The sequence below is a fragment of the Rhamphochromis longiceps genome, linkage group LG23 (assembly GCF_057381845.1).
Source record: "Rhamphochromis longiceps isolate RC_006_pf linkage group LG23, R_longiceps_female_GT1.1, whole genome shotgun sequence".
In the NCBI taxonomy this organism is placed as follows: domain Eukaryota; kingdom Metazoa; phylum Chordata; class Actinopteri; order Cichliformes; family Cichlidae; genus Rhamphochromis; species Rhamphochromis longiceps.
The window spans coordinates 28,622,064-28,633,301 of NC_140578.1; the positions used below are offsets into that span (position 1 = coordinate 28,622,064).

General features: G+C 39.8%; 2 protein-coding genes across 5 annotated transcripts; one reads left to right on the forward strand and one right to left on the reverse strand.

The window, feature by feature from the left end:
- The first annotated feature begins 834 nt into the window (after positions 1-834).
- LOC146642124 (protein jagunal homolog 1-B) lies at positions 835-3,547 on the forward strand. Of its 2 annotated transcripts, none has more exons than XM_085399289.1 (4): positions 835-966; positions 1,510-1,607; positions 2,768-2,840; positions 2,884-3,547. In XM_085399289.1, exons 2-4 carry the CDS (start codon positions 1,519-1,521, stop codon positions 3,298-3,300), a joined length of 579 nt encoding a protein of 192 aa, XP_085255415.1. In that variant the 5' UTR covers positions 835-966; positions 1,510-1,518; the 3' UTR covers positions 3,301-3,547. The 2 variants fall into 2 exon arrangements, with proteins under 2 accessions (XP_085255415.1, XP_085255416.1); XM_085399290.1 differs by having other exon boundaries at positions 2,911-3,547.
- Positions 3,346-10,411, reverse strand: nfkbiz (nuclear factor of kappa light polypeptide gene enhancer in B-cells inhibitor, zeta). Of its 3 annotated transcripts, XM_085399287.1 has the most exons (12): positions 10,154-10,409; positions 9,625-9,721; positions 9,388-9,539; positions 8,904-8,983; positions 8,260-8,606; positions 7,421-7,526; positions 7,194-7,340; positions 5,481-5,544; positions 5,221-5,390; positions 4,957-5,067; positions 4,633-4,800; positions 3,346-4,543 (listed from the first exon to the last, which is right to left on the reverse strand). In XM_085399287.1, exons 3-12 carry the CDS (start codon positions 9,461-9,463, stop codon positions 4,505-4,507), a joined length of 1,308 nt encoding a protein of 435 aa, XP_085255413.1. In that variant the 5' UTR covers positions 9,464-9,539; positions 9,625-9,721; positions 10,154-10,409; the 3' UTR covers positions 3,346-4,504. The 3 variants fall into 3 exon arrangements, with proteins under 3 accessions (XP_085255413.1, XP_085255412.1, XP_085255411.1); XM_085399286.1 differs by lacking the exon at positions 3,346-4,543 and having other exon boundaries at positions 4,576-4,800; positions 9,388-9,551; positions 10,154-10,411; XM_085399285.1 differs by lacking the exon at positions 3,346-4,543 and having other exon boundaries at positions 4,576-4,800; positions 10,154-10,410.
- Between the last annotated feature and the right edge of the window lie 827 nt (positions 10,412-11,238).

Here is an 11,238-nt window from a genome sequence, read left to right on the forward strand (position 1 = left end):
AGATATGTGAACTGCACATCCAAAATGTTAATCTCAAAATGTTCTGCCACATCTCGAAGATGCTCTACTGGATTGAGATCTGATGACTACTGTGAACTTATTAACATGCTCAAGAAACCAGTTTAAAGATGATCTGAGCTTTGTGAAATTGCACATTATTCTGCTGTAAGCCCCCATCAGAAGATAGGTCATAAGGGGTCATGTGGGATGGACTGGACATGGTCAACAATAATACTCAGGCAAGCTGTGACATTTAAACAATCCAAATATCACAGCAGAAATCAGACCAGGCAATTTTCTATTGTCTAATTTTCACTGAGAAGAGCGGCACCTGGTGAGGTCGTCTGCTGCCGCAGCTTATCTGTAGGCCAACATTTGGCATCTTGTGCATTCAGAGTGGTTGTCTGAGTTACTGTTGCCCTCCTATTAGCTCAGTGCAGTCTGACCATTCTCCTCTGATCTCCACAATTTTTCATTTGTGGAAAAATCCCAGTAAATCATCAGTTTCTGAAATGTTCAGCTTGTCTGGCACTGAAATCACCTTTATTCACTATTCTGACACTCGCATTGAGCTTTAACAGGTCATCTTGACTGTATACATGCCTAAATACATTAATTATTTGTCTGATTACATGTTTCAGTAAAGAGCAATAGAACAGGAGCACCTAATAAAGTGGCCAGTGAGTTTATGTTTAAAATAAAATAGCCTATGACTGCAGCAGTGTCAGTGTGTTGTGATCAGATCATCCAGAGAAATGCAATCTGCTTATCAGAGGAATTAAATGGTTAACATATGACAGTCACAGGAAAGCAAGAAGATAGAGACCAATCAGGGTTTGACACGTCATACATTCTGTCTGTCATCCCTCTTTCCTTGTATGAAGCTGGCCAGCTAGCTGCTCTGTAGCCGTTGTTAACCAGGTTTTTAACGGTTAAATGCTTTTATTCTGTAGCAGAAAATAAAAGGTAAGTGCCGTTGTATATATCAGATGTCTCAACAGACGACATAATGCCATTGCCGGTGGTCTGACTCGTATTTATCTCTCGCTAACACTACTTTTGTTTGACTTACAGTAGCAGTGAATCACTCACAGGCATTAGCTTGCTAGCCTAGCCATTCCCAAACAATTTGTAACTCAACTTATCGACATAAGTCATGGCAGCTGAAGTAAAAACGAAGTATCTTCTGAAACATTTAAGCTGACATGCAGAGTGGGAAACAGGAGCGTACTCTTAAACGCTCCCCGTGCCACATTGGCAGCATTAGCAGATAACTAATGAATTAAACACCTGTATGCCGTGATTTAATAAGAGCAAAGTCCCCTTCCACCCTCGTTTTAGAGCTTTGTCACTTTTACAAACGCAAACGTGAAGCTTTTAAAGTGTAAAATATAAGAGTAACGGTATTGCATGACTGACTGAGCAGTCAGCTCATTGCTGGAAATGACTGGCTTACTGATGTGTAATTAGACATTAGATGATGTTAAACCTGACATGTTTTGCCTTCAGATATCCATCATGGCTTCTCGGGCTGGTCCAAGAGCAGCGGGCACAGATGGCAGTGACTACCAGCACCGGGAGCGGGTCGCCTCTCACTACCAGATGAGGTTCATTTATTTGTCATTAAATGAGCAATAATCCCCAAATTCAACTCTTAAGGAATTATATTTATTTTATTTTTTTAATATTTTAACTTAAGTGCCCAAGTAATTAAACATTAGTAGTGTTTATCTGGAATCACTTTAGTTTTAATTCGTTTAAAAGCTGCTAAGTGTTAACTAGGGCCCTGTTAACTAAACTGATATAGATGACAGTATAAAAATGTATACCTCAGTTCATTCAAGGCTTTCTTTCATCAGTGTACAGTCCTGATCATTCAAATCAAATAATAAAACAAGCTTCACTGTTCTTAAGTATTAAACTACTAATTTGAAAAGCTAAAAAGAGCAGTACAGCTGTTCTAAAACCAGAATGTCAGTAGTATCTCATTTGGCGTCACAACTATCAGCTGGAGAGACTATTCTCAAGAGCTACTGAGAGAGATGCTACAGGAACATGTCAACATGTCCAGCATCTCATGGACTACTTACTGCAGCCAGTCTGTAAGGTAGTATATCTAATTAGGGTGGTGCCTCATCTAATTTGGTGATGTGCAGAAGCTCCAATGGGGACTCTGCTGCCTCCATTCCTGTTCAGCTCATACACGTCAAACTTTCAGGAAAAGTCCAGGTCATGCCTCGTACAGAGATACTGATGATTCTGCAGTGGTTGTATGTATTAGTGATCAACATTTAAAGGAAAAGTTACGCTGCACAACCTGTCTGACCTGGGACGGGATGTGGTCATTATCTCATCTCGTTTCACAAGTTATTATTTGTAAAACAACAAATATGACTTTGAGCACAATGTCGGTCAAGGTGATCATTGTAAGCTTGAATAAATTCTGAGTAATGCTGCAGGAGAAGTCGTGATTCTTTTGAATCATGGACCCACAGGCTTCTTGCAGTTGCGTAAGCTCATACTCCTTCTGGATGGACAAGCCAAAGCAAATACAGCCTTTTGAGAAGTACTGTTTCTGAGACATCAGAAGCATCGGCCTGCTTAAATAAGTATATAGTAATTTATATCTAAGAGATTCTTCTGAGTGAGTGATTTGTTGCTATGCAAAGGTTTCTGTATTTAGGAGACTTTGATCCACTAAATTTTGAGTCGTTTAAAATCTAACATCTGATTGGTCTTTCTTTTATTATTTCTTTTATGTTCACAGTGTTTCCTTGAAGTCTGAAATCCGTAAGCTCAACATTGTCCATCTGCTGATCTGGGTGTTGATGGCAGCTCAGGTAAGCATTCTTGTGCAGAAGCATGTTTTACGTTCTGTAAAAGTTGAATGTGTTTTCATTTCTTTCTCAGGTGACGGTAAGCCAGCTGAACCTGGTGTCCCACAAGGTGGTGGCCTCTCCATACCAGTGGGAGTACCCCTACTTACTGAGCATAATACCCACAGTCTTCAGCTTCTTGGCACTGCCCCGTAACAACATCAGCTACCTGGTCATCTCCATGATCAGCGCCGGGCTCTTTTGTGTGGCGCCACTGATCTACGGCAGCATGGAGATGTTCCCCGTGGCTCAGCAGCTCTATCGCCACGGCAAAGCATACCGTCTCATTTTCGGCTTCAGCGCCGTGTCAGTCATGTACCTGGTGATCGTCATCGCCGTGCAGGTTCACGGCTGGCAGATCTACTATAGTAAGAAGCTGCTGGACCAGTGGTTCACCACCACACAGGAGAAGAAGAAGAAATAAATTCAGCCGAAGCATGCTTAAACTCCAAGGTCAACTAGTTTGAAGGACAAAGAGGATCTTAGAGCCAAATTGCCAAGACTAAGAGACTTTATTGTTGTCCAGCTTGTTTTTTTTTTTCTATATTTATATTTGACAGTGATTACATCATTGTTTGAAGAAAATCAGTCCTTGGACAGATTGTAACCACCACCTTCCCCTCTGTACATGATTTCTGACATTTCATCATTAACAGCAACAAATCCTAAAATGTTTTGTGTACTTCATTACTTTTAAGTACTGAGAAAACGCAAATCACATGCAGTAACATTAATAAAATGTTTAGAAAATTAGAAATTGTAGTAAAAATTCTGGGATTCGGCACCATATTAGTCAAATTTTCCTCCAGGTGACTTCGTCCATTTCTCCAAAATTGGAGTTGGAGGTTTTCCACAATGTGTTGGAGATGCACATAAGACATTAACAGGTGATTGCCCAAATTTAAATCATGCCTGTTTGATTTTTTAATATGTATATGAGGCAGAGTCCCAGAATTCTGTATCACCCCTCCTATTTACAACCATATAGTTGAAACTTAACTAAAAATGTAAAACAAGACAATTCACACATCACAATAGTTACCTTTACAATAACACACAGTCATGAAGACAAAAACAACACAGTGTAATTGCATAGTTAGAAAAAAGTTGGTTCAGTGATTTTTTTTTTTTCCCCACATTTTGCATATCATTATCAAAACATTACCTAGATATTTAGGATTAGAACTCTTACAAAGATTTAAGCTTAGAAAATTAAGTGTAGATTTGATGAGGGATGCATCAGTTGTTACATTTTGGCCCAATATGCCGGGGAAAAAAAGAAATCATTTGATACCTTTCAAAGTACTATCTCTTGATGAGATGGGTAAATATTTTCCACTGCATTAACAAAAGGATTTCACTTGGTGCTAAAATATTCAAAAATTTAAAAAAACAACCCCAAGATTCCTTTCCAAACTCTTAAAACCTGTAAAGAATAATCACACTGACCCTACTTGATAAAAGTAACAAAAATTTTACATAAGTACATTTTTTTTTTTTTTTTTTGTAAGCATTACACCGTAATGAACAACTCGACATGTTTCACTGAAACAACCACCATCTGCCTTGTTTGGCAAATCATATTTATCATACTCAACTGTCTGACTGACAGTGTTCTTCAGCTTTATTTAAGCATTAACATGTTTTCCTTTCAGGATCTGCCGCACCTGCAGGAAAAAAAATTTGATTTTGATTTCAGTCAGCAAACAGTGCCATCTGCAATTCCTCCAGCATGTATGTGAAGTGACACCCTTACCTTTTCCCCAGCAGGACCTTCAGGTACCAGCTGAGACGGCAGCTCATTTTCTAAGTTCCTAATCCCAGGATCGGCTCCCTTTCTCATAAGCAGCTTCACCGCTTCGGCTTGAGTTTTGTGATTGGTCAGAGAGCTGACGATGTGCAGCGCCGTGTTTCCACTGAACGTCTGAAAGGAGTGGAAAAGACACCACATGTTACTGTTTGTGTAGTTTTTATGGGCGCAGTTTGGAGCTGTGACAGCTGGGAAACTTTCTCTCTGGTTTCTTGTAAAAGGCAGCAATCCACCCTAAACATATTCTTTGTCATGAAACAGTAGGCATACCTTAACATTTACAATGGACAGCATTGTTGGCTGGTCAAGAAAAATCTTCAGCAGCTCCACATTTGCCTCCTCAGAAGCCATATGGAGAGAAGTCCGCCCACTTTTCAGATCCTGGAGAGATTAAAAATAAACCAAATGAAAACCAGACTGGAAATTTAGATCACTGTATCTTAAACCAAACCACAAGAGACGGGAAAACCCGAGCAGTTTGGTGTGGAGCAGGACCAAGCCAGCTAAATGTTCCCCTGAAGTGGTAATACTTACCTTCGTCCCACAGGAGGCGCCCATGTTCAGCAGAATCTTGATACATTCAAAGTACAAGCGCTTTCGCTGCCCCAGCTCCGCGGTCATGAATGTGCAGGGATTTTCCAGGTTCCTCAGATCCTTCACAACATTGTTGTGAGACAAGACGGCCAAATGAAGAGCAGTCAAACCTTCCAGACACAGAAACAAATTACAGAATTTAATCACAAAAAAGGCATTTAAGCATCCTAAAGTTTTCAGTCACACAAAAACACACTCACCATCGTAACTGAACATTTCTACATCGATCAGTTCCCCATTTCCTTTTAAGGCCTTCCAGATGCCCTGCGGAAATATGAGTGAGATTAAGAAAATATTCTTAATACAACTAGAAAAAAAAAGCATGACTGCAACACTAAATTCTATTCTGACAAAACGTTATTTGGCCTACATTTGTCACAGTTGCAGGGGAAGTGGATCAGAGTCCGGGTTTATTATTAATTTTGGCGCCATGTGATAAGACAAAGGTCTCTGGTACATTTGAGGAAGCAGGCAACGTGTTTCACATTAACTCTCAGCAATACGCATGTTATACATTAACAAGATGAGTTGTGTATCTCTGTTGTCTTAAGGGCTTGAGATGAAGGCCTCTTTTTTTATAGTCTTCAAGACAAGACTTAAAGACTTACTCAATTTCTTGTTTTAGAAGACCTGTCATCCAAGAGCCTTCTTCGGTTAAACCTTTAGTGGGTTTGTTATCATGCAGCCTTAACTCTTTACCCTCTAGAAACCTTACTAGGAGTAACCCTTGAATTTAATGATATATACTGAAGTGTCAGAACTCGTCAATAGGGGTACAGGGGAGGACGTCAAATATTGTCTTTATGGCAGAACTCTTGTTAACTCTTAACAATGAATGGGATGGGTCAGCAATTCTCAGGACACACTCTACGGTAGTAACCATACTAGGGGTTAAAAAATATGGGACTCCGATCATCTTTGAAAACTGAAGTATGTCTAGTTGCCAGTTTCAGCGCCTACAATGACCACTGGATTACTGACCTACACCGATATCTGTCTCCTGTTTAGGTTATGACATTTGATTAGTTCTTTGACACTAAACCCTCTGGTTTTGCTGCTCAGAATCAGAAAGTTCTGTTTCCCCTACTTGTAAGCACTCCATTGAGGAAAGCTGTCCCAATTCTGGCCCTGTGATGCTTAAACGTGGCAAGACTGTCGTCATCTATGCGACTTGGTGTTGTGGTTTCAGTGAAAATCTTCAGACTTTATTATGAAAGCTGAATTATGTTTTACAAAAGAAATGAATCCTGCGTTTGGAGTTTAGCCAGCCTTTCTCAATCCCCAGGTATCACCTAATGCCGTTTTCCATGGGCGTGGCTCATTTACTCACAAGGTGTCATTTGCCAGCAGAGCTTCACGCCCTGGATTGGGGCAATAGTGAGACAGGTGTGCCACTCCCATCTCGCTAGGAGATACGACAGTATCTGTTACTTTGTCCTACTGTTGTATCATGGGAATACTATACTCTGAACAATCACCCTTTTTTACATCTTAAACTTGTGTGTTTAAGCCTGTTGTTGCTATAGAAACAACCGCAAATATTTTTCTTATTTTGCATCAACAAGAACACCAGATGCCGTTCTGATGCAATCCCAAAGGGATTAGTGCAGGGAATTTCGTTTGTTAGGTAAATGTCTACACTGTATAGCCACTTTGTATTTGATAGCAGCAATTAAAGTTTGAGAATTTTTAAAGCTAACTTAAAAATTTCGTGTTGATCCAAAGCAATGCTCTGAAAAGTTGCTAGACAGTATAATCTTACACTGCTTAGCAATGGAATGATTTAGATTAAATTAGTGAATATTTGAAGCCTAAAGAGGTCAACTTTAAGTTTATGCTTTAACTTTTAATCAGCATTTAATCTATATATACATATGCAGGTAGGTAGGTAAATACTGATAGTGATTTCTTACCCCCAGAGTGAGATAGTGGCCTTTCTCAGCACACACATGCAAAGGAGCACGGCCCCAGCAGTCTCTCGTGTTGACCTGAGCTCCATGAGCCATGAGGTCTTGGAGAATTAAGTACTGATTGGTGGTAGCCGCGATCTGGAGAGGGCTCTGTGGAAACACAGCTTACAGGTTAATGTGTCTTGATGTATGAAAACCACCATCAATCACAAGCCACTGAATGTCTTTACCTGCCCATTGTGTTCTTTAATGTCCAGAAAGCAAGTTCCAGCCATTTTTGCAGAGAGCACGTAAGCCAGAGCACGCAGACCTTTTGCTACTGCTATGTGAAGGAATCTGGTGGAAGGAGTAAAAAGGTCAGCTGCAGCAGAAATCCACAGAAATGCTGTTCATAGTGTTTGGGTCAGGCTTACTGTACATTTGTGTGATTTCTAATAATTATTCTGCACTTTTAGCCAAGTAGGCCTGTTAGAGCTATTTTCCATTTGCTCCTCAATGATTTCCACCTTTGTCTGCGGTTTTTTTTTTTTTTTTTGCTTAATTGTTAACCCTAAAAACGTGTGACTTCTCTACCTGTTTTCCAACCGCTCCAACCTGTTATCCATTACCTTTGCATATTATAACCATTTAATCATCTTTTTCCCAACCATTTGAATATTTTGATCCGTTTCAATTGTTTGCTTTTGTCTTTGTAAACTCTTCACCCAATATGTTTATCTAACTGTTTAAAAATCAATGATCCATTCGCTTATTTTCATATTTATGTCACTTTACCGGATAACTGTAGATATTGGAACCTTTTAGCTTTTAACCATTTAGCTATACATTTGCTGGGGGGGTGCTATTTAGCCTTCCAATGTTCTGTTACTTTAACCTGTTTCAGCTGATCAGCCTTGACTTTTAGTAGTTTCACCCATGTAGCTTTTTACTTTGACCTAGCTCTGTCTGCCCATACAATTGTATCTCTACTTTTTAGTTTACTATTTAATCTTCTCACCTAATTCTATGACACTGATCTTTATTCAACTAACCACTGGTCAGGGTAATGCTTTCGTTCATGTATACATACGTGTCACCATCTGAGTCCTGCATGGACAGCTGCTCTAGGGAAATTCCTTCAACTTTGCGTGCCTCCTGCTGTATTTGCCATTGAAACAAGGTCATCCTGCCTTCAGGAGACGGGGTCCTTTGTTCGTGCAGGGGTGGATACTCGAAGCTGTGCTGCATTTGTTGATTTACGAGAAACTCTTGTTTCATTGGAGCATTTTCAGGAGCAGCAGTTGGAAACAGGGTGGTGGTATTTTGACTGACAGGCACTGGAGGGCTTAACTGATGATGATTCACACCAGTGGGAGAAGTTTCGTATTTTGGAGACATGCGTTTATGCTCCAAATTGTAGTTGTCCTGTGAGCAGTTCTGTTAATACAAGAGGATCAATGTCAACTTTTACTAGGAATATTAATAACTGGCTTATTATGGGTTGTTATTATTCATAATAAACACTCATTTGGGCTGCCTTTACATGCAGACTTTTCTCAACAACTTGTACTTGGCTCTGAATTTTGCCAATTCTTCCTCATACTGGAGGAACTCAAAGCACTGCCATAACTCAAGACTACACGCTCATGTGCACCTTTATAAAGAGTTCAGATGAAGCCTTCTATATGTTCTATTTTCTGTACTTTACTGGTCTACTTGCACTCAGGGCCATACCTGTAGATTTTTACGTTTCATCATTAGCATTTGCTTCACAGTTCTCACCGGTGGCGGCTTCACATCGATGAATGAGCACCCTGTAGTGAAATTAGAAGTTTTACTAGCCTGGACATGAAAGACACACTGTGTCTTTCACGCACTGTAAATATGTGCCACCGCATAAAGCATCAGGTATTTATTCTTCAGTGAAAAATAGGAAACAGTGCATGCAGTAAGGGGGTAAAGTTCATTTATCAATAAAAGCTCTCGGTTGATTAGGTAAGCATTTAGTCATGTGGTGTGCTTTAGGCCTGGCACACAAAGTCAACAGTGCGACTAATTTAACATTCCCAAGTCTGTCTGACTTCCTCGTTCTATGAATCTCGAAAAATAAAACAGGTGGAATAAGGTGTTTGGAGGCAAAACAATGTGTGAGGTTAGAGTTTCAGACTTTTTAGAGCAGTGAATGTGTTATCAGTTTACTGAAATTACACAAACTCACCTCTGAAACTCGAGCCGAAAGGAGAGGCCAGCAGAGTCTGGCCTCCTGAGATTTCAATCCCTCTAGAATCCAGCATGTTTACGGAGTCATTCACTGATTCTCAGCTAGCGTTCTCTGTCAGTTTTCTCTGCTGCTCCCTCCACACACACAACCTGGAGGGTAAACTGCCTATTACTATAAATTTTATGAAAAACAAACAGCAGGTGTGTGATAGTGAAACATGTACAGGTGGCTCACCTTTCTGCTTGTTAACGCAGGATCAGAAACAAGGAACAACTGCAGCACAAAATGCCCCGCAACTGGTTTCCTCCTACACAGGGTTACTGAGGTGTGTCTGTTAAGCATTTCAAAATAAAGGTTTTACTTTATGCATAACTGCAAAACATTTATTCCAACTAAAGCCACCTAAATTCTACTAGTTTATGTTTGCAGCTCAAGGTGAAAGTCGAAATTAAAACACTGAAAACAAATTTATATGCAAATAAAGTACATTAAAGTATTAAAGTAAGAAAAAAGGCTCTAAAAGCAGTTGGATTTAAGCCTATTTAGAAACATAAAAGATTAGCGGCGATCAGTTTATATGCAAATGAACTTTACAGTTTGAATACATAAGCAAACTTATGAACAATGCTGCCTTTTAACACCACTCAGTCCCAAACGCAGTGCAAATTTAAACTAAGTACTCTTCAATTAAAGCAGATTATTATTAAATATGTCCTGTTACTACATTAAACAGAAAACTTCCTCTTAGGTTCCAGAGGCTTACCTGTCAAGTTCTGCGCATCTGCAGGATGAAGACCTGTGTTTTGTTACTGAACACCTGCATATAACTGAAAGCTCAAGCTCTGGATGACTTTAATTTGTTGTTGGAGCAAACCACTCCCCTGTAACAGCCATCGTTTGTTGGGATTTCCCCTCTGGGAGAGGGAGACAGGTTGTGCTAGAATTTAAAAAAACAGATCCTGCGTGGGCGTTATGAAATGCGTGATAAGGCAGAATGGGATGGCAGAAGGACGTCCTTATTCTGAAACAAAGAACAGACAGACAGATTTTTACTACAAATTTCTGCTCAGCTTTTTAATACATATTTTTAAAAATCTGCCTTTTTGTTGGTTCTTTGCCTGCTTCGACTACACTTGATCTGATCCACTTCAAATTTGGCAGGTTTGAAGTGGATGAGATGACTTGTTTAGATGAGCATTTGTCATATTTGTCATACATATAGCATTTGAGTTTTTGAATGTTTCCCATGTGGTGACTGTGCTCTGCTCCACTCTGTGTGGAGAGTATACCTCACCTCTACGTTTAACCATCACCGACAGGTACTGAACTTACCCAAAATGAGTCCTTTAATCCCGAAACCAACTCAAACATGCCTTTGAAGGAATGTGGAAAAAATGAGAGCCTACCAAAAAAATGTGACCTATGTCTGCACTTGTAGGTTTTATTGTTTTTACTAGGCTAGGTTGCTGAGGTACACAGGCTGGAAGAATTGTGTAAGGCTCATTTGTTGATTAATGTTGTCAAAACAGCATGTCTTGAATGACCCAGGCCCCGTAAAAGGTGTTTCACTTCCTGGTCAGTCTGTGCAAGTTGTTATTCGCTTTAAATCTGGAAACATATATTGATTCCATTTACAAGAAAGCTAATCAGAGATCAGGGTGTTAAGAGGCTTTGGCGTTAGCCACAATGTTTTTGGAAAGAGTTTGTTAGCTTGATTGAAAGTGTCCTTATATCCAATATCTCAATGTGGTAATCAGGGGCAAACTGAACAGGGTTGTAAGAACTGGAGGGGAAAAAAATGATGAAGCTGTATCATCAGGCTGTCTTAAGGAAAAGCCCGGTCTGTTG

What these genes read in the sequence shown, in the direction of transcription:
- LOC146642124 (XM_085399289.1), top strand. Translation starts at nt 1,519, where the DNA reads ATGGCTTCTCGGGCTGGTCCAAGAGCAGCGGGCACAGATGGCAGTGAC. An exon ending in GCCTCTCACTACCAGATGAG is followed by an intron (nt 1,608 to 2,767) that starts GTTCATTTATTT and finishes TTATGTTCACAG; the next exon opens with TGTTTCCTTGAAGTCTGAAA. An exon ending in GGGTGTTGATGGCAGCTCAG is followed by an intron (nt 2,841 to 2,883) that starts GTAAGCATTCTT and finishes GTTCTGTAAAAG; the next exon opens with TTGAATGTGTTTTCATTTCT.
- nfkbiz (XM_085399286.1), bottom strand. Translation starts at nt 9,463, where the DNA reads ATGCTGGATTCTAGAGGGATTGAAATCTCAGGAGGCCAGACTCTGCTG. An exon ending in TGAAACGTAAAAATCTACAG is followed by an intron (nt 8,607 to 8,903) that starts GTATGGCCCTGA and finishes TTGTATTAACAG; the next exon opens with AACTGCTCACAGGACAACTA. An exon ending in TTAAAGAACACAATGGGCAG is followed by an intron (nt 7,341 to 7,420) that starts GTAAAGACATTC and finishes GTGTTTCCACAG; the next exon opens with AGCCCTCTCCAGATCGCGGC.